Source organism: Mytilus galloprovincialis, chromosome 3 (assembly GCF_965363235.1).
Source record: "Mytilus galloprovincialis chromosome 3, xbMytGall1.hap1.1, whole genome shotgun sequence".
In the NCBI taxonomy this organism is placed as follows: Eukaryota; Metazoa; Mollusca; class Bivalvia; order Mytilida; family Mytilidae; genus Mytilus; species Mytilus galloprovincialis.
Window position 1 is genome coordinate 29,818,142 of NC_134840.1, and position 23,416 is coordinate 29,841,557.

The 23,416-nt window shown below is 31.5% G+C and overlaps 1 protein-coding gene across 1 annotated transcript; it reads right to left on the bottom strand.

Moving 5' to 3' along the window:
* On the bottom strand, positions 1 to 23,081 carry LOC143066241 (uncharacterized). Its single transcript, XM_076239233.1, has 13 exons — positions 22,989 to 23,081; positions 20,123 to 20,186; positions 19,081 to 19,137; positions 14,809 to 14,853; positions 14,126 to 14,158; positions 12,874 to 12,909; positions 12,069 to 12,095; positions 11,037 to 11,078; positions 6,594 to 6,644; positions 4,543 to 4,578; positions 3,438 to 3,503; positions 2,390 to 2,487; positions 1 to 208 (listed from the first exon to the last, which is right to left on the bottom strand). The coding sequence occupies exons 1-12, from the start codon at positions 23,049 to 23,051 to the stop codon at positions 2,411 to 2,413; spliced, it is 597 nt and encodes a 198-aa protein (XP_076095348.1). The 5' UTR covers positions 23,052 to 23,081; the 3' UTR covers positions 1 to 208; positions 2,390 to 2,410.
* Between the last annotated feature and the right edge of the window lie 335 nt (positions 23,082 to 23,416).

The following is a 23,416-nucleotide window of genomic DNA, read 5'->3' on the forward strand; positions in this document are numbered from 1 at the left end:
AATGTTGCAATGGTGTTTTTTTTATTTAACTATTAAACAGTCCATCAGGGGTTTTAACCCAGTAGCAACAGGGGCAGTTAAATGATTAAAGATTGATTATGTATATAGTTCAAAAGAGATATTATTCATTTAAAGACACATCATTGTTTTAATTATAGTTTAAAGTTTCTTGTTTCTATCTCATGTCCAGGGACGGTCCAGTCTTCTGCTGAAAAAACCGAAAAAGTCACTATTATTACTAAACTCAAACAATTATTTCATGGATTATTTTATCTAAATATTCAAAGCGTAAATCCTGTATTTTGAAATATAATGAACAAGAAAAAGTACCCTTGTGGTACATGTGTCATAATACGTAAGTGGAATCAAAATAATACTAAATGTTTTGAATGAAAATATACATGGCGAACATATTTTGCCTTTTATTTGAGTAGAGACATGTTTGAAAAGTTGTTTTATTCAGGCAATTTTATAGAACTAAGCATGAGACATCTATTTGAGTCTCATACTCTTTCAGTTTGGTCTTTTATGAACCTTTTATGTCGCAAATTTTTAGGTCAAGTGTCGCAGATCCCAAAATAGCGATAAGGTCTATAATTTTAGACTGTGTGATGTAGTCGGACAGCTTGATATTGATTTATTTTGATCAGCATTGTATATTTTTAACAAATGCATCTAAAGCCCCAGTCCTACTAGACCACGATCGCACCAAGCTCACCGCGATCTAAAACTTATTTAGATCGTGGTGAGGTCGCGGTATGAGCGGCATGGAAATGTACATTTTCATTGTTTTCACGATATGTTACTACGTCCTCTTTGCGCTTCTACAAGGATCCCGCTACGATTATACCACGTTCTTACCACGCCTTTTCTACGATTATCATGATCTTACTATGCACATCAAAGTTCTCACTACGACTATACCACGAGAAATCAGATTGCAACACGATATTTTCATGCTTCTACTGCGATTAAAGCACGTTCTTACAACAATTATACTACGTTCATACCGCGATCTTATGCCTCGTTCACGCGGTATTTAATTCGAATTGAGTTCGAATCGAATACGAATCGAATTCGCAAATCGCGTTCACACACTCTTCTTTTTTAATTCGTAATTCGAATTATCTTAATTCGCATTAGAAATACGCTTTTGTAAATACGAATTAAAAGTTAACGTCGTTTGGACAGTAAAGCGAATTTGACGCGGATTGTAATTCGAATTAGAATTGACGTTAGGACGTGAAACGTTTCGAATGCGAATTAAACTAATTCAATTTAGTTAATGCGATTCGAATTACGTGTGAACTCAGCATTAAGTTCGTTCTCAGCAATAACGTCAACATCGTGTTCGATATCAATAAGTGTTTCTTTCCTTCTATTTCTGATTAATACGTAGATTTCTCGGAAACAATACAGCCATGCCACCAAAATCTACTAGAACACGTGGGCGTGGTGGTAGATGTAGATTTAGAGGGAGCAAAGTAACGAATCCTGATCGAGCAGAGATGTCGGACCGACCAATCCAACCTAAATTACAACCTATTGCTGGTCCATAAAGCTCAAATGACGATATTTTAGTGAACGAAAGCAGGGATGACGTAGATGTGTAAATAGATGAAGGAAGATGTGGTATGAGTGCCAATGAGACAACTCTCCAACCTAGTAACAATTAATAAAAGTAAATCATTATAGGTCAAGGTACGGCCTTCGACACGGAGCCTTGGCTTACACCGAACAGCACGCTATAAAGGACATAAAAAATACTAGTGTAAAACCATTTAATCTGGGAAAACTAACGGTCTAATCTATATGAAAACGAGAAGCATGATTGGGCCGTTAGAGCAAATGGATAATTTCATACAGACAAACAAAATCTAGGGAGTTTTTTTATACATTATATTATGAAAATGACAATGAGAATGATGGTCGTAGTATGAACGTAGTCAGGTTGTAAGAAGAGCGTGATGAGGACGGCCGTGGAGTGCTAGAATCGTACTACGATCGTGATCAGCGTGGTATAGTCGTAGTGAAAACTTAGTTGGGTCGCGGTGAGAACGTGATAATCGTAGAAAAGGCGTTGTAAGAACGTGGAATAATCGTAGCGGGATCCTTGTAGAAGCGCAATGAGGACGCAGTAACATCGTGAAAACAACGAAAATTTACATTTTCATGCCGCTCATACCGCGACCTCACCACGATCTGAATAAATTTTAGATCGTGGTGAGCGGTTTTTTGGTTATATGTGTCAAATAAATACTAAAAAATTCTTATTCCCCCTTAAAAAGCTTAAGTTCCTCCCCAAAGCTAGATACAAAAATAACTGTATGCATTTACGAGACGAATACACAGATAATAAATTAGCTATACAAGTATATTATGTACTTACTACTTCGTAACATATAAGTTTCTACTTTCCTTCTTCATTGAGTACAGCTTCAAGATTTCTAATAGCTGCTTCTAAGCGTCTGCTTTGCAACCTCGATCCTGTAACACAATTTATAACATTTTAAGCAAAACACGAAACAATAAGCAGTCAGTATGAAACGATAGGATAAAGCCTATTTGCAGGTAATCATTCTGGTCAATTAAAGAGCCGAATATATGTTTTTAAACAGAAATAAGTAAAATGAAAGTGCTATATTAAACCAATTTAAAATGAATTTATATGAGAAAAAACTATTGAGCAAAAAACTAATGTTTTCTTAATTTAGTCAGACGGAATAGTTCAAAGTGATAAATAAAGTTAGTCGGTAAAAAAAAAGATATACATGCATCTTATTTATTCGTTCGGTGTATGTTCACTTGTATTTGTTGATATATCTTTTAATTGAGTTAAGCCATTTCAATTGATATTTAATAGTATGTCTTCTATGTTGTAATGTTACAATAATGTTTTAGGTGAGTTTGAGAGATGGTTACCTATTTAAACGTTTAAACCCGCTGCATTTGTTTGCACACATCCTAAGTCAGGCACATGATGTTTAGTGATTGTCGTTTGTTGATGTGGTTCATAAGTGTTTCTCGTTTCTTGCCTTTGTTTTATAGATTAGACCGTAGGCTTTTCTGTTTGAATGGTTTTACAATAGTCATTTTTGGGACCCTTTATAGCTTGCTGTTCAATGTGAGCCAAAGCTTCGTGTTGAAGACCGTACTTTAACCTATAATGGTTTACTTTTACAAACTTTGATGGAGAGTTGTCTCATACCAAGTCTTCTTATATCTATATAATTATTATACACTCAGTCAATGATCTTATAAGAATAAAAATTCTCGCACGATAGTGTCTTATATATTTGGTTACTGGAGGCATTTATGATAGATATTATTTATTTCCCTTAATATTTGGATTGACAAGCTCTTTCCTAAATTTTATTCGCAACTATGGCCTATCCATGATAATAATGTCAATGAACTACATTTTACTATTTACATACGTCTTCTTGAAGGCTGTTTTTCCGGTATTTCCGGGGGTGGCGGTGGTGGACAAACACAACGACGAGCTGCAAGGCATAAAAAACATTCAAGAAAAACATGTTTGTTGAACGGTTTCCTAACCATACATTTTGGTTAGATACAATGCCTTCCTTTGTAATTTTTTGCTTCTCTCACAATAAAAAGAAGGAATAATATGTAACAAATATGGAATCGTTACGTAAACATATATATATATCTTTCAAAGTATGCACAAATGTGGTACCTGTACAATAGATTGAAATCAGTTAATTTTAGTAAATGAAGAACTGAATGCTGCATTTTTTACATTTATTAAAATCTTTGAATTTAGATTTTGGTAGTGTTTGGTTTTGAAAAGCGAATGAACAGAATATATAAAACCATCCAAAATGCCCTATGATTCTTCAACAATTTGAAAAAAAATATCCTATAATATGTGGGTTTAGGAATCGCTTTTCTCGGGTTACCTTCATAAGAAATACTAAAAACAGAAGTTCTAAAGCCCTGGAGGTAAAGATACTTAACGAGCTTAGGTCAAGTGTTACACTATCGAATATCATCTCATATAAAACATATTTTTGAAAAACAGGTCTATTGAAGATATATCTTCTCCAATTTCTAGATTTCTAGAAATGTCTGCAGTTTCTTGCAAACATTATGAAATGTATATCTATGATTTATATATTTTGAAAAATCACTGTTTATAAATGAATATGAATTTCTGCACGAACATTTGTATAGCTGTATTGGAAAAAAATGACATTCAATTTTAATATTTGTATACAAATAATGCACATTCCATATAAATTATAAAAATTGTACACATTTGTCAGTTAATCATTTATATTTTTTTTTGGAAAACGGACGTCAAAATAGTTTTTAATTATGGTTTCATAAATGTGTTTTTATACGATAGGATAGAAAAATTTTGGATCGGTAAAACAATTTTGACCTTATACTGTAAATGGCCATAAAAACGACATAAAAAGAAGAGCCACACTCTTGATCAAATTTGCTGGAGGGAATTGAAACCTTAGTGGTATTCAATTTACCATTTAGATTGTTGCCTAAAACATATATACGTACCTTTTTCCCCTGGCAGTTGTGGTGGGCATGCACAACCTGGAGGAACAAAATTTATAAGACATTTAGTCACGATAAACAAATACGTATGTACAAATGGTTAGTAAGAGTGGTAATTTGTATGAAAGTGTCTTTTATGTATAGATAGGTACACAAGAAGGCATCAAATATCGCAGTAATATACCAACAATTACAATGTACATGAACACCACTTCGTCGAATATAGCATTACTTATTTTGAACTATAGTATATAATGTGGTTAAGATAATATTTCTATAGAAATAATAAAAAAAGATAACAATTGTGCTAGGAATACACATTAAACGTAAGGACATTGATACAATTCAATTAATGAAGTACGTTTGCATTTCATTAATTTAAAGTCTTATTATTTGACTGTTTTGAACTCAATTATACAACCTCTTGAAAAAATTATAGAATAAAAATATGTTTCGTTTATTTCAATTTTCATATTTTATAATGTAAATTTTGTGTTTAAACTGAGATATGACAGGATTCGAGTACCAGGGAATCTTTCTGGCTCGACTCCGTTTATTAAAAGTACATTTACACACAAATTTTTTTATACAGGATCTATGAACGTTATTGCATAATTACGAAATAGGATATTCCCCAGAACACATACTATCAGGTGAAAATGGCTGAGAATGATACAATCAAAAGATGTAGGGAAATACCTATCATTAGGAAGTGGCGGAGAAAACTTATCATCAAAATATGTAGGGAAATACCTACCATCAGGAAGTGGCGGATAATACATACAGATCAAATTTATTCCTTCATAGTGTGTTAATTTACGTTTTTTGATTGAGTTAAGCCTTCCAATTGATATTTTATCGCGTGTGGTTTTCTATGTTGTGATGTTATGCTATTGTTTCAGAAAGAGGGAGAAGGTTTGCTACCATTTAAAAGTTTAATCCCGCTGCAAATGTTTGCACCTGTCCTAAGTCAGGAATCTGATGTACATTAGTTGTCGTTTGTTTATGTAATTTATACGTGTTTCTCGTTTTTCGTTTTTTATATAGATTAGACCGTTGGTTTTCCCGTTTGAATGGTGTTACACTAGTAATTTTGAGGCCCTTTATAGCTTTTTGTTCGGTGTGAGCCAAGGCTCTGTGTTGAAGGCCGTACATTGACCTATAATGGTTTACTTTTATAAATTGTTATTTGGATGGAGAGTTGTCTCATTGGCATTCACACCACATCTTCCTATATGAATCAAAAGATGTAGGAAAATACGTACCATCAGGAAGTGGCGGAGAATACATACCATCAAAAAATGTAGTGAAATACATACCATCAAACAATGTAGTGAAATACATACCATCAAAAAATGTAGTGAAATACATACCATCAGGAAGTGGTGGAGAATACATTCCATCAAAAGATGTAGGGAAATACCTACCATAGGAAGTGTTGGAGAATACATACCATCAAATGATGTAGGAGAAAACATACCATCAGGAAGTGGCGGAGAATACATACCATCAAATGATGTAGGAGTATACCTACCATTAGGAAGTGGCGGAGAATAATACCATCAAAAGATGTAGGAAAATACCTATCATCAGGAAGTGGCGGAGAAAACATATCATCAAATGATGTAGGAAAATACCTACCATCAGGAAGTGGCAGAGAAAACATATCATCAAAAGATGTAGGGAAATACATACCATATTGAAGTGGCGGAGAATACATACCATAAAAAAATGTAGGAGAAATACCTACCATCAGAAAGTGGCGGAAAACGCATACCACCAAAAGATGTAGGGAAATACCTACCATCAGGAATTGGCGGATAATACATACCATCAAAAGATGTAGGAGAAAACATACTATCAGGAAGTGGCGGAAAATACATACCGTCAAAAGATATAGGAGAATAATACCATCAGAAGTATAGGAGAATACATACCATCAGAAAGTGACGGAGAATACATACCGAGGCGAAATATGACATCGAAAGGTGGTGAAAAGTATAATATATCGTAGCGAGGAAACATACCATTAGAATATGGTAAACAATACATACCAGCAGGAGGGATGACGGGAGGATCTATCTTTTTTGGTGATTCTTTTCGTACTGAAAAATTAATCCGAATAGTCAAAACGTAGGATTTACTTAAAATTATCCCTGAAGACAAATTTATTTTTATTGTCGAAATGCGCATCTGGTGCAAAATTAATGGTACAAATTTATGATTTTTCTAAAAACAAAGATCCAACAAGATGTATGTTGGTTATCACGCATTAAATTTATTTAATTCGTACGTTGTACATGTATCTCACCCCATTAGAAACCATGTACGTTTTCGTCACGGTACGTTGAAAATCGACTTTAACCTATTAGAACCCAAGACGTCACACCTTGTATGTCACTGACACGGATGGTGAATGCTATGCTGTTATGTACATTCAACTCACTCGAGAAATTTATGCTCTCTCGTTTTTTACCATTGACACGTGAGACCTTTCAAAATAGATCAATCAAATCGGATTTTATACATTTGAGTTTATTACCGCTTTTGTTGAATCTTTTTTGTCACACAACCTACTAAACACAGAAAAGTATAACAGTAGCGCATTCATAGCAGAGGTTAATCACTCTATTCGGTACCGTCAGAACTCATGGTTAAAGTTCACACGTTTTATTTTTATGTTTATTTACGGATGTCTTTTGGTATAAAAATACTATTACACAAGTAATAGTAATCGCCAATAGTCGTAAAATAATCTTTTTGTATATGTTATAAAACGAGAAGAACAGTACTAGTATCTAATTACCTTCACGTCCAAATGTTATTGCGATTGTGTGGCCTAATGCATAAATATAGGAAATATATTATGAAACCCCTTCAGATGTGCACAAGACATGCATTACTCGATCAGATATTAGTATCTATTTTTTTTAATTGTGTCCTACATACTAGCACTACAAACCATTAAAATCTGAAATGGCCTATATCTGTACTCGACTGTACTGATTTTTAATCGACCAGTCTGAATTGGTCTGACTTTTACTTAATATTACTCGACCCTAGTCTGAACCATACTCGACCGTACTGAATCGTACTTGACCCTTATCTTTGCTGTTGAAAATAGTCTGATTTATTACTCGACCATTCTGAAACAGTCTTAACCCATTCTCGACCTGTACTCGACCTATTTTTCCGGTCTAAACCATACTTAACCAAAGGTCTGAACAATACTTGACCAGTCTGAACCATACTAGACCAAATAACCACTACTTTTTTAACTGTCAAAATAAATTTCTTTTTTACTGACATATATAACAACAGCTAAAAAAATTTATAAATTGTTAAACCTTATATTAGAATTATATATAATATTATATTTAGGATAAACAAAAATATATTATATATAATTTATATCAAAAAGCAATAAAATTAATTAAATAAATAAAATTGATTAGTAGTGAAATATAAAGTATAACCTCTGCTTTGGGCAAACTCATAAATAAGATCACACCTGGTCAGAGGTATTAAATTCTAAATAACATTTCTTCAAAATTGCAGCATCCTGTTTAACTTAAATAACAAGGCCTTTCGAATATACTAGATAAGTAATACGCGAATTTAAGAAAATAGGTTTTCCTTTTTACCTGTAAAACACACATGTACTGCCCCCATGTACTGAGGTAATAAGACTATATTAAAGTGCTTTGTGTATGCCATGTCTTTAATTTGACAAAAGTTACTTAAAACTAATTTAAATAATTGTTTACTGGTACTTTAGAACATATTTCATTTTTAAAAAGGTTATCAAGGATTGCTATGGAAATTCTACTATCATGATTATATTAAATTCTTGGTTTAATAAAACAAAACAATTAAGGTCTCATTTTTTTTTAATTTATTAAGTTGTTTCATATACTATTATATATATACATATATATATGTCGTGTACATGTTATTATTTTGTACAGGTTATTACTTGTACAAACATTTTGTACAAGTAATTACTTGTATGATGCCATCATACAGGTTATAACTTGTACAAATACAATTGTACAAGTAATTACTTGTCCAATTTTGATTGAGAAGAGATAAAAACTTGTACAAATCATTATTCTACCTTGGCCTATTTCCTGACTACAATAAATCTTTCCCTTTAAACAAATAAGTTATTATAAGTGCATCAGTATAAACTTGAAACATTTTAGAAATTTTATTATTTGATAAATATGGTAGCCAATTTGTACAGTTGAGTAGGGTATTAAAGAATAAAAATGGAAAATATCAAATAAAATCTTCTAATTATTTGTGAAAGATAAAGAGATACTTTAAGTTATGTAAGGGAAGCCAAGTTAAGTTCCAAAAAGACAGCACTTCAAAAATAATTCTTAAGATGGCATGATGTTTTGAATGTAGCAGGAATTAAATTAATAAACTCATTTGCAAAGGAGACAAAATTATTTATTATTGTAAAGTTGGTCAACTTTACCCTCTGATTAGAACAGCACACTCTGGAGGCATACAAATAATAATTATAAGGAGTCAAAAAACCACAAATTGCTAATATAAGCAGAGAAATTATCGGGATTTTCACTCATATGTGTGAATAATTTGAAAAAAGGTCGCTCCTCCTATCATTACTATAGTCTTTAATGCTTGTAGTCAAGTTAAAGTCAAAGATGTTACTGTCAGGTAGACCAGGTTGATTATCATTCATGTACTATCATGATCACTGTATCAAATTCAGTGGACCGCCCGTAAAAGGCAGAAGTGGCTTACCAACTCACTGACTTTGTTTTTACTTTTTGGAGCTCCACATATCCTGCATGGTGTTAATTGAAGGGACTTTCTTCTTTGGCTAGAACTTTCATTTATGTATAGTAGACCACTTACACCTCAACGTGTCCGTAAAAATATAGAACGCCGACTTAAAAGAGTATGATGATTACATGAACACAGTAGAACAACCGACACTGGTCTGAATGATTAAGAATTGTGTAATTCCAAAAAAAAAAACAAAAAAAAACAAGTAAATAAGTAATTATAATTAAAACTCAACTGTCGGGGAACAATTGAATATTTCCATTGAAAAAAATAATAAATCAAAATAATTGGAAGAAGAGTTCATTTTATTTATTCTTTTCAATGACTTTGTTACTTTGCACCAGCAGTCCGTATTTTAGTGGCACCTAGTTGTTCAACCTAATATGCTCAAAGTGTCATGTTTGCTGAAGTTATTTATAATTTACTTAAAAAGAAACAAATAAAACTGAAAGATAGCGATTTGTACAAGTTATTATCTTTTTCTCAACAAAAATTGTACAGGTAATTACTCGTACAATTATATTTGTACAAGTAATAACTTGTATGATGGCATCATACAAGTAATTACTCTTACACAGGTTTTGTACAGGTAATAACCTGTACAAAATAATAAAATGTACACGACATATATATTAATAAAAAAAAAAAACACATACACTGCATTATTAACTAAACTCAACTGACACCATAAATCTATACTAGACTTAAGTTAATGGTGAAAATAGTCTAGTTACTATAAAATACTTCCGAAATATTCATAAAATTTTGAATAATATTGAAAATATTAGTCACAATTCATTTTTTAGATTATTTGATCAGCTTGTTTTATTTATATTTTAAAGTTGATATATATTATTATGCAAATGTTGATATATATTGTGTTAAAGTTATATTATGATTGATCATTGTGAAATTTTAATACTATATTGAATACATTTTTTCAAATTTCATTTTTATTAAAAATATTTCCTAAATTGATAAAATTCAGTTGATAGATGCAAAGATTAGGTCTTGGTTGGTTAAGATTTGGTCGAGTATGGTTCAGACTAGGTCGAGTACGGTTCAGACTAGGTCAAGTACGGTTCAGACTAGGTCGAGTATGGTTCAGACTAGGTCGAGTATGGTTCAGACTGGGACATTTTGCCATTTACATTTAGATATGCCCCAATGCCTTACAGAAACTGATATATTTCAAATCATTCTTAACGTAGTCAATATATGTATGGAAAATATATTGTTTCATGCCTTATTTCCAAAAACTAAGCATACTATGTTTAAGAAGTTAAACTGACAACTCTTTTTTTAAATGTCCAGTTTAAATCCTAGATCATACTTATTCATCGTTATTGGTTAAATAATTGTGAAAGAATTGAAGAGTTTTACTATTTTAGAATTTCAGGAAGAGAGTTGTATTTTGAATCGCTGTTTTCAATTTTTTTTTTATTGGTAACTGAAATATTTTTTGCGTGAAAGGCATATTTTAAAAGCTCATCCAAAAAGATAGCATGTTTCTGGTAAATTGATAAACATAAACACTGCTTCATCCAATGGGACTCCATGAAATTACCATCTATGGAATGATCATTCATAATATTCAAATTAGAAATAAATGTAATAGGACGTTGCATTGTCTAATTTTATATACATTAAAACTCTGCAATTTAATTACATATTACCTAGCATTGTTATCATAGGTGGTCCTGGAGGGTGAGCCTCATCTGCAAAAGAAAATGGTATTAACACGTTGGTGTTACATTGCCATATTTAAGTTTCATTTGTTCTATTTTAAAATGTTTTGATTGATAAATTAATGCTCAAGTTTATCATATCATAAAAATATATTCACATATTCTAAACAATAATTTTATACAATAGTGAAATTAGATTTTTAATTCTGTATTGGTCAATTTATTGATTCAAGGCACGAGGGCTGTATGGCCGAGTGTCAATACAGCTGACTGAGAATCAATACAGGGCCAATACATAATCGACAAGTTCGTAACCATTTTATTAGATACTCAGGTCATATGACTGGTTCGTATGACCAGGCCGTATAATAGGAAGTAGATACATCTGGTCCGTATGGCCAGTCCTTATAGGAGGAAGTATATAATGCGGGTCCGTATGAAAACACTTATTAATTGTGCAAAATAGCAATATTAAAAGTATGGTTAATATTAGTTGATGTTTTCAATTCAATATCAGTCACACCAGTTTAAGCACAGTTTGGCCATTTTAAATATATTAATTAGTAATGTCATATACCGATTGACTGCTTTGAACTAGGCTAATATTGTAAGAATGATTTGCAACGGTATTACGAACAATTATCACAATATCAGGTCACGTAATTTCGCTGGTTCTGAGCTGACTTGATTTTCTATAATATCACTCACACATAAGCAATACTAAAATAATACTGAAGTCGGGTGTCGTTTCTTTTTTGAAAAGAGTTTACTTTAAAAGGTAATAAATAGTATAAAAAGTGCGTTGTAAGACGAATACGAGGAATCGGTATCATTTGTTTATATAACATGAGTGATTTTAAAATAAAAACTAAATTGATATGATCATATGATAAAAAAAAGTAATGCAGCTTGAGTGGATTTTCTCGCATCGTTCATAGAATTACAATTTTAATGAGTGTTAAATTTGGATTTTTTTTTCATGACAAATGATAAACATTTGTTAAAAGAACAACACAATACCATAGTGAGGTGTAGGTGGAGGTCCATCTGCAAAAGAAAATAAGCTTTAAATATATATAATATTCCATAGGATAAGTATGGAAATACATATTTATCTGTTCTATTTTTAAACAATGCTTTTGTTTGCTGAGGGATGATTTACGTTCAGCTCTAAACTCAATATGCATAATGTAACTACCATAAAATTACGTCAATATGCCAACATACTCAGAAAGATTATTCTGACCCTGTGTTTTCTCGTCTCTCTTTGTATAGCATATTAATTACAGTGTTGTAAAAAAATCACACATTGTAAAAGTTCGAAACCACGACCTTCATCACTTTGGGCTTTTTGATATATCATTATGCTTTATTAGATAACAAACATATTTGTTTTTCGCTATTTCGCTTTTAATTTTCTACTATTTTTCTTTAACCCTTTGATGTACACCTTAACGGTTTTCTGAACAATTCTTTACTTGCAGTTATATGTTTGTGATTTATAAAATTAAGAAAACAACAACACCAACAAAACAACTAGAAAAAAACCAAGTCAATGTCTGTTTTTAATGTATTGTATTGATGTCTCATTGACTTAAGCCTTATGATGCTTTTCAGTGAAAGATTGTGCCACTGTATACTGTCTATACCTTTGTATATATCTTAAGTGTGCTAAATTGTCATACTCAAATAATCTGACAAGGTTAGATTAATCAATATGCACTATTAAGTTCATATGTCAAGTTAAAATAATATCATTATGAAAGATAAGCCGCTTTCTATTTCTTTTCAAATGGTCATAAAATATAAAATTACAACCACATACCTGTAGGTGGACGTGTGGGAAACTGTCTCTTTCTCTCTAAAAATTGAATTGAGTTTTAAGTTTCATCTCAGTTAAACTCATGTTATGCTAGTTTACTTTTTTGTTATTGAAAGAAGCAATAAGGTCAAGATTTGTCATTATAATATCGTGCAAACTTTAAAGTAACAATTATAGATTTTAATTTTGTACAGTTGAAATTGACAAGTTATCATAGCAACAAACAATAATAATATATATTTTTTTATTTTTTTTCCCCTTGATTTTGTAACAACTTTTTAAATACTTTTAACAATCTTGTACACTCTAGACTTTTTGAATTTATATACCTAAAACTAATTATTGTTACGTTACATTGTTTGAAATTTTTGGGCTTTATTCAGTATTTTTATTAAATTGAGGTAAATTCACTGAAATGATAATTTAATATTTTCATTTTATATTGTATGATATTGATCACGACAGTGTTACAGATGAATACTGGTATTTGGTTTTATGAATGAACTTATAACAATAGTGAATGAAATGATAAAAAAAAAATACAAAAGAGACCAGCAGCCATAACACATAGAATTATTTTTATTTGAATTATTACATGTGTTTTATGATGTAACGAATGTTCTCTTACAATTTTGTATGGAATGGCTCTCTATTTTTAATAATGTAAAATTTTATAATTCTTACAATTGTATTCCTAAATTGTTAAATATTTGCATAAGTTGCATGAACCTTTTAATTATATTTTTACTTTATATGAGGTTAATTTTTCTTTTCTTCTATATATCTAGTTTAAGAGTGCAAATGATAGTATACACGAAATGATATTTACAAATCTTCGCGCAATGATCCTTTACTTAAGAAAATGCATGTACCAAGTCAGGAATATGACAGTTGATGTCCATTAGTTTAATGTGTATGAGCTTTTGATTTTGCTATTTGATTAGGGTCTTTCCGTTTTTAATTTTCCTTGGAGATCAGTATTTTTATGATTTTACATTTTAGAATAGTAATCTTTTAAAACAATCAGAACAATGAGTAACTACTATTAAAGTCAATATAGTTATTAGTAGGCAATATTTCAGGAATTTACAGTTTATGAATTTCAAGGACTATATTTGAGTTTTTTAAAATTGGTTTTGTTTTTCAGTGCTTTGATTGTTTGATGTATGCTTTGCGTTGAGAATCAAATATCTTATGCATATTCAAAATTATAGCATGTTACAGTTACACACTCTGCAATGTTATAAAATATTACCTAGCATAGATGGTCCTGAATCTGGAATCGGATCTGGAAAAAAAGGTTGTTATCAACACGTTGGTGTCAAATGTCACATTTAGAGTTTCATTTCTTCTTTTTTATTTAAATGTGTTGATTGTTAGATTGATGCTTACGTTTATCATATCATAAAAATATATTCGCATATTTTAAACAGAAACAGATTACTGTCATATACACATTTGATGCCTTGAACAAGGCCAATATTGTTAGCAGGATTTACAACGGTATTACGAACACAATATTAGGACACGTAATTCGGGGAGTTTGGGAACTGATTTGTCTTTCTATAATATCACTTACACAATGACAATACTAATTAGTTACTTAAGGCAAGTATCCTCTTTTGAAACGTTTATTCTTTGTACCTTGAAATGTAATGAATAGCCTGAAAACGCTTTTAAGTTTAATTCCTTCTACCTAGGACTGACAAGTCATTATCCTGTATTTATATGATTTACCTTCTCCAGTTTTTTTCTAATAAACTTTAAAATGTTTAAAATTTAAAACGATTCGATGGTATGATGACACAGTAATGCAGCTTGATTGGCTTTTATCGTATCATTCATTACATTAAAACCTAAAGAGTTTATTTTCGAATCATGTTGTAAGACAAGAAATATGTCGACAACTGATAAATTTGTAAAATAAATAACACATACCATAAACAATTTCTGGTGGTGGTAATGTAGGAGGTGGAGGTCCATCTACAAAAAAAAATGTATATTTTTAAATGTTAATAAAGAAAATATAATTGGGTCAGTGTGAACATACAAGCAGACAGGTTAATGAGTTTATATGTTCTTTTCTACAATGCATTGAAACGTTGGTAGATGATTTGGGTTCAACGGTAATGCAAGAGATATACTAGTCATGGCAAAATGTATCTGTTTCAAACAAGATCCTAGTTTTAAAAGTCCAAGGCTACAGAATTCTAAACTAATTTCAGTCCGATCTGTCAGGAATCAATGTCATCAGACATCTGTTCATGAGTATTCATGTCCATGTTCTAATTATTCACGGAAAAAAAATATTCATGTCTTTTTTTTTAAGTAAGAAAATCCTTCCCACTGCAAGAAATCAGAATGTTTAATTGTAATTTTTCAATACATAAGAAAAAATTTAAACATTCATCCTTCATTATTTAAAAAAAATATGTATTTTTATGATATATTACACTTCAATTTTCCTTAAATAATTGCATCACAGACTAGCGAAAGCCTATTAGGGTCACGATTTTTTTTTATCTCGTAATAACGAGATAAATATCTCGTAATGACGAGAAAACTATCGCGTAGTTACGTAATAATTATCTCGTAATTACGAGATAATCATCGCGTAATAACGAGAAAACTATCACGTAATTACGAGATAATCTTTGTTTTAACTCGTAATTACGAGATAATTGTCGCATAATTACGAGATAACTATCGCGTAATTACGAAATAATCATTTTTTATCTCGTAATTACGAGTCGGAAATAACTGAAAAATGCTGTAACCAAATTACATGAAACTTCGGAGAATTTTTTCATATCTATTGAGGTATCCTCCCTTTCGGATTTTATAGATTTTAGATTTTACGTTTCCGAGTCATTGGATTTTATTAAACAAACTAGAGTCTCTAAAGAGCCTGTGTCTCTCACCTTGGTCTATGTGCTGACTGCAGTGCATATTAAACAAAGGACACTCTCCAACATTGAAGACAAGAATATAATTCATTACAAAATTCTCTGTTTTGGTGATGGTGACTTGCTTGTAATTCTTACTTTACTGAACATTCTTGCTGTTCTCTATCTATAATGAACTTAATCCAGTAGGTTCAGAGGAAATGATTTTTGTAAAAGTTAACGGACGACGAAGACGGACAGCGAAACACGCCAAGTGATGGGAAAATCTCACTTGACCCTTTTGTTCCAGTTGCGTTAAAAAGGGATAATTTTACAGTTTTCAGACAATATTTTGAAAGTGCTTTTAAAAGTTTTCACGAAACTTTGGTGACTGGTTCACCTGGATTAAGGTAATCTCCCTATATAACATTGAGAAATTATTTATAGATTTCATAACAAGTGAGAACGGGTATCATTTGATATCAACTCTAGTTATTTAATTTCAAAATAATACGGCGAGTTTATTCTATTTGAATTAAATAACGAGAGTTGATATCAAACGGTATCCCAATCTAACAAGTTGTTTAACCTATTTGTCTTAATATGGTAAATACACTCATTCTGTTAAATAAAACATTACGTGAATCCTTGGTGTAGTATTTTTCACACGAAATATACTGTGCAGTGTGATACGAGAATTTAATGTTTATTCATGCCAGATATAGATAATAAGCCACAACCATAATGTAATGAACTTTATACTTTGAAAACGCTACGGGCGTAGCATACGCTCATGGCGCAGCTGTATATCAAACATCGCAGTAAGAAACCTGCTGGACAGCGGAAAAGAAGCCGAAAAATGCTATGTAATAAGAAATATTCTAATGCCTCCATAAAATAACATAAAATAAAAACTAAAACAAAAAACATACACACACTAAATCCAACCAGTATTTATTCCCACTTACAATAAAATTTGAATTAAATTTAATAATTATATAGACAGTAAACAGGGAAATGAATAGTTGTTCAGCTTAACACACTATATGTAAGTACGTCTCAACCCAAATTCTCTATGCTTACATTAGATTGTTGGCATCATGAATATATAATGAACATGTAATTTGTAAGAAGTGACAAACAACAACATGTACAAATGATCGATACTTGTTTATAAAGTTTAATCGTATTACACCATTATCAAACTGATAAATGCATTGGTTTCCTGCGTTATAAAGTACATGATTTGAACTATTTCTTATTGTTTTTAAACGTAAATACACTGACATTTAACAGTTCAAGCAATAGGAAATGTCTATAATCACTCGATACAACACGAACGCACTCGAAAAAACCCGGACTGCTCTCGAAAAAATCCGAACACATAGACATGAATTTAGTCTCAAAATATCATTTTCGATGCAATAACAAGAATTTTTGTAAAGTGTCTGTATATCTAAGGATATAAGGATTCCATGTATGCATTTCCTTCAACATTTGAATTGACAAAAAATAATATTGGATTTGTAATATATATTTTTATCTTAAATACTAATACACCTTGTATATCCGTGTATGTTAAACTAAATAGTCTATATCACGACTTGTGAGAAAAGAAGTTTCTTTGTTTACATTTTTTATCATAATCACTCGAAAAAAGTGGTCACACTCGAAAAAGCCCGATCAAATCACTCGAAAAACCACCATCCTAGCTTGACACTATACCTACCGTGCATATACTAGGCAAAAAATGACACGTTACATTGGTTTTTAATTTTAAAAAATCGCTTAATTTCAAATATTTTCAAGATTAAAACTAGTAACCTTAATGATTTATCTATCAAATTTTACTCATATAAAAATATCGGAAATGACATGACTTCATTTTCTGATTTCAAACAAGTAACCAATTTTTCAAAAAATACCTGTTTAGAGATGGAATCGAGTTGTCATTTTGGTCATTGTTGTGTCGAACACGATTGTAAACAAAAGGTCGCATTAAAAAAATTGAAAAAGTTCCCCGTAAGTCAATGCCCAGTCTACGCCAAAATGAGAGAGAACGAGCTATTTGGATGTTGGCTGCAGCAATGACTCAAGTGTAGGTTGCAAACCATTTTAATGTCTCTAGAATGACTATTGCAAGGCTTAAGACTCTTCTCTGAGATACTGGCACGACAAATCGTCCCCGTAGTGGCAGGCTACGTGAAACAGCGTTACGTCAAGACCGGCACATCCGCATCATTCATCTCCGGATTTGTAAACGCGTCACAAACTGCCCGACATACCCAAGGAATACCTACTTATTCTAAGAGCTCGTTGTCCGTTGAAGGGACCTATCGTTACGCAGCGTCACCGACTGGCGCGACTTCAATGGATTCGGGTACGGATTCGATGGAATAGGTAAACATGGAGACAGTTTTTTTACCGATGAATCTAACTTCAACTTGAAATTTAGCGACGGCAGAGCCAGGGTCTATTGGAGGCGTAATGAACAATTATCTGATGCATGCATACAGGAAACAGATAGGTTTAATGGTGGTGGAATTGTTGTATTAAGCGGAATAACCTACCAGGAACGCACAGAGCCCAAACTCATCTTTGGTAACCTAAATGCAACAAGGTATAGGGACGAGTTGTTCTCCCGTTTCTCCAAAGACATCGTTTTAACCACGTTTTTTAGCAGGACAACGCCCGTTGTCGCGTGGGACACATTTTGATTACCTTTATGGAGAATAATCATATTCGTGTGTTGTTATGGCCAGCAATGTCTCCAGATTTATCGTCAATTAAACATCTTTGGGACCTACCATAGACGACGTATCAGAAGTAGTCCAAATCTACCGAAAACGCTCTCTCATCTCCGAACAACACTTTTCAGGGAATGGAACAAGATCCCTCTCGACGAACAAGATTCGACGTCTTATTGATTCAATGCGACGGCGGTGTCATGCGGTTATAAATGCAAGAGATGGTCATACAAGGTATTGACATTTTTATCTGAATTCTGTTCTCGTCCTGTTAAAATTGTCTAAAAATGTGCAATATTGTTTTAAATAGAGAAACTTTTTACTGTTCTCTTTAAAATGATATTAGCTTACTATTCCATTAACTTATTGTTATCAATTTTCTGTTATAAAAAATATAAATTATCTTACAACATGTAACGTTTCTTTTTCTGCCTAGTATATAGTATATATATATATTAAGTTTAAATGACATATGTCAAATGATGTCACTATGGAACAGCCAATGCACAATAAAACTATTGGATGCTCCGCATTCTGTTATCTTTTAACTGTTATAATATGCATCATTAACTACATACCTGTTGGTGGACGTGTTGGAGGAGGAAGCGTAGTTGGTGGTCTGGGTTTCTTTCTCTCTAAAAATTGAATTGCTTATTAGTTATTAATCTGAGGTAAAATTTAGATAAGCTGTTTTGTGGGTTATTTTTTAAAGAAGCAAGATGACCTTCATTTGGATTATAATATAGTGCAAATCTAAAAGTAGCTATCATACATGATTTATATTCGCCTCAACGTGACTTTTGTTGAATAAAGATATAATTGGCGTTTAACATGTCATCATGGGCCACAATGATTAAATTGAATATATAAATTGTTTTCAATTTTCGAGGTTTTGTTTCAACTTAATAAATATTAAATCATGTAGTACACCCAAAACAACTTCATACTTAATGGTTTTATGAAAAAAAGCTATAAAAAGCGTCTTCTATAGAATCATTTAGTTGTTTTCTGGCATGGTCTGGTCTTAATTCATAAAGTTATCTAAATATTAGAACCACCAATTCAACAACAAATTAATGTTAGAAAAGATGATGTGGAATGTGTTAAAGAGACAACAATCCGAACAAAGAGAGGAAAACAGCGTAATGCATTCAACATATCGAAAAAATGCTGCACTCATATTTCTTATCATCCGAAATTATTATTAGAGTCGAACTGACCATTACCAAGTTAATGAATTGTCCCCTTATCCGTTATATAACAGTTACATTTTTCCATTCATGTACCACAACCTAATCATTGTTTTGAAGACATTGTTAAAATTTTGGTGGGGGTACTGGCCATAAGATAAAGAGAACATATCAAGCGAGCAGTTCTGAGTATAAATCGAGGGGAAAAAACCAACATCATGATCATAATAAAAAAGACGACCATAGTTATCAACAGTCAACAAATCAATACACAAACAATTTTTAAAATATTGAGCAACAAACACTAAATGAAGTAGTATTTTTCTTTGATTTCCCAAAGCACACATATTTCTGTAAAAGATATAGCTTACATTTTTTAGTAAACAAGCATGTGTCTTATTTCAATAAGTCTAACAACACAAAAACATACCACTTAAAGACTCTCTTAATAAGTCTCGTATTAGTTTTTCTTCATCCTGATCATATGATCTTGCCTGAAAATACATAATAACATCAGTGTATTTCTTTTGCATTAGTGAGAAAATAAAAGTTATAATTATAACAATTCAGTCTCCATTGTGAGATGATATTACAAATATGCTATAAAACATTAATGGTACAAATTTTACTCAAATGCATGTCGATAACTATTGTCCCTTTGGTGATGAACGTTTTTGAAAAGCCAATACCTAATATAAACAGAGCCAATGAAGCAAAAGAGACAAATGGTAACGACAAAACAACCCGGATATGAGATAATAGCTATAATGCATATGAATCATTTAAAAATACTTCTGTAGTCTTAAAATGCATTAAAATAATACAGACAATGAATTTTTTATGGAACTTATCAAAATTCGTCCAAGATATATTTCAGATGCCTGCAAGAAAACATTTTGACGTTTTAAACATATAAACATGATGAAATATGCCAAGATATAACAGAGACCACGCATAGCCAGTAATATGAAACCATTAAAACATTTAAATATATATCTTTATGGACAAATTTAATCTCTTCTGTTTATGACGTTGTTGAATATATGAAATATTCTGACTGCTTCCCATATTGAGTGTGCTTAGACGGCTTAGATAAACTGCGCACATTCTATTATACGATATAATGAGCTATTCTTTATGTTTTTGTTATCTATTAGATAAGTAAATCCCTATTTTAGGATTACATGGCTTTTGTATTGTACGCTCTGTTGTGAACGTTTGTACAAACAACTGATTGATAGTAAAAAAGAGTGAGGTTTGATGTCTAAAAACATCACGTTTAACTCTGCTACAATTTCATGGGCCGGTCACAAGACACACATAATCCAAATCAGTATGTGTTGCTTCTCTTATCTTTATTTTGTTCTTATTTGAAATGTTGGGTGTTCGTTGAAAAAATATGAATGCTTCTTTGAAAATAATTCAAACATTTTATAGACACGTGATGATTAAGACGTTGGTATATTGTATGGACGCCTGTCTATATTGTTTAAGACTGTATTGTGCTTTCTAAATCTCTTTTGTTATGTTGTCAAATTGACGTATACCGCTCATATTTTTTACTTGTGACTTTTATTTATAAATTATAATATCTATGATAGGTTAATATTCTATTATGTGTATAATTCAAAGAACTATTTTTCACATTTTAAAAGATTTGAAAAGTTGGTCAACTCCTTCAAACAATACAATTTAACACCGCGATGAAGCTGTTATTTACCTATTATAATTTAGATAATAAGTCAGTGTCAGCTGTTGCCATTACTTGACGTCAGTTTTTGACCTAAGGATATCTATTTTTAAGTCCTGTAAACAGCTTTCTAATTATGTTCTAATTTGATGAGAGATCATGACCACTAGAGGCCTTTTTTCAAAACTCTCCTTTTTTGAAATTGTCCTATTTTTTTTATAAACTCCATGAGATGACGGTTACAGAGATTTCAATGTAACTAAGGCTGGCCCGGATGTCAATAGGACAGTCTACAAAAGTTCTACTCTTAAAAAATTATTGTTTTTATGCTTTATAGAAAGTATGAACTAGGGACAGACATATATTTCTAATGTTTTGCTTTTTGGAAAGAAAACATTGCGCAAATGATTCTACTAATGTTCCATTTAAACCGAATCAAACTAAAAAAAATATTGAAAATACAACATTTCTTTGTTTCTGATCAATTGAAATGTATGGCTGCCAGAGCCAAATCTTGATTTTATTGCTCACTTATCTGTGTTCTACTCTCTTAGAACAGTATGTTGAAGATGCCAAGTTTGGTCGTTGTTTTACTCAACCATATAAGGATATGTGGTCAACGCACTGTTTGGAAGTTACTTCACATTATAGCACAATGTTGACTGATGTACTCCTATTTTTGACACTTTTACATATCATGTTTGTTTGTTTTGTTCACACATCATTGTCAATATAATGGAATAAAATGCGACTGTCATACAAGTGAGCGATTTAGATAGCTATAAAATCAGGTTTAATCCACCATTATCTACATAATAAAATGCCTATACCAAGTCAGGAATGTGACATTTGTTATCCATTCGTCTCATGTATTTGAGCTTTTCATTTTGCCATTTGATTAGGGACTTTTCGTTTTGAATTTTCCTCGGAGTTCAGTATTTTTGTGATTTTACTTTTTCACAAGGAAGGCTCTGTGGTTGTCTCAATGTTTGAAAGTGTTGCTCTATATCTTTATCTGTAAAAATATTGTTTAAACTTTATCAACGAAGGCTCTGAAGTTAACGCAATGTTTAACAGTGATTGAACTCCACCGTATAAAGCAATGATTGAAAGAGAACACTGTAGCGTTCACAATGTTATAACAGTTGTAGTGCTTTCTACAGAAATGATATTTAGTTTCTGCATTAGTCGTGATATGTCATTTCTGTTTTGTAAATTTAGTTCGTATCAGTATTAAGAATCATTAGATAACCTCGACCAAAAATTATAGCTTCTGGTCATAGCAAATTTGAAATACTTTGAATCTTACAGATCGATCATCACACATGAATCCCTTTATAATAATGGGCAATTTTAAGAAAGGCTCAGTCTGTCTACACCTGGTGTCTCTTTCATTGTGCTTGATCAATGTTGATACAATACATATGTCTGCGTCAGGCTTAAGTTTTGCATTGCTCACTTTTGAAAAATAACTTATTATTCTTCATATCAAAATTACCTTACACGTGTACAGTGAAACAACATATATCAAGGTATGCCTCTTCTAATACTAAGTGTTTAACACAGCAAAATAAAATAAAACAAATTTACTTAATAAATGACTTACCCACGATTTGGCGTGTGTCACACAAAGAACGCCAATAAGCACGAGAACAACTTTCAGATCCATCTTTTCTAATAAAACCTTAGTGCGTAATAGATGATGTTTATATACTTGTATACATATACCTTGACAACGGTTACACATGATAGCATAACCTTAAGAAATCTTTTTTTTATTTCATTAAAAATATTTTTTCTTTCATTGCTTTTTTTCAATTACTGGATGAAGGATTGGATGATGTGGCTAACTGTACGCAATGTTGCATTCCTTTTGATTCTGTACCCTGAGTTATAATTCATTTTCAAAATCAAATATTTAACTTATGTAAATATAAGATTTCAGTACGCAGGAAACGTATAATATTATATAACAATATTTAAAGATGATCAGTTACAAAAAAAATCCAAAGATTGTAACTGATCAATTATATA

Bases quoted from the DNA above. Each gene is read 5' to 3' on its own strand.
- LOC143066241 (XM_076239233.1), bottom strand. From the start codon at position 23,051: ATGGATCTGAAAGTTGTTCTCGTGCTTATTGGCGTTCTTTGTGTGACA. The intron at 4,579-6,593 runs GTATGTATTGTT...TTGTTCCTCCAG, and splicing joins TCCCGTCATCCCTCCTGCTG to GTTGTGCATGCCCACCACAA. The intron at 3,504-4,542 runs GTACGTATATAT...TATGCCTTGCAG, and splicing joins ACAACTGCCAGGGGAAAAAG to CTCGTCGTTGTGTTTGTCCA.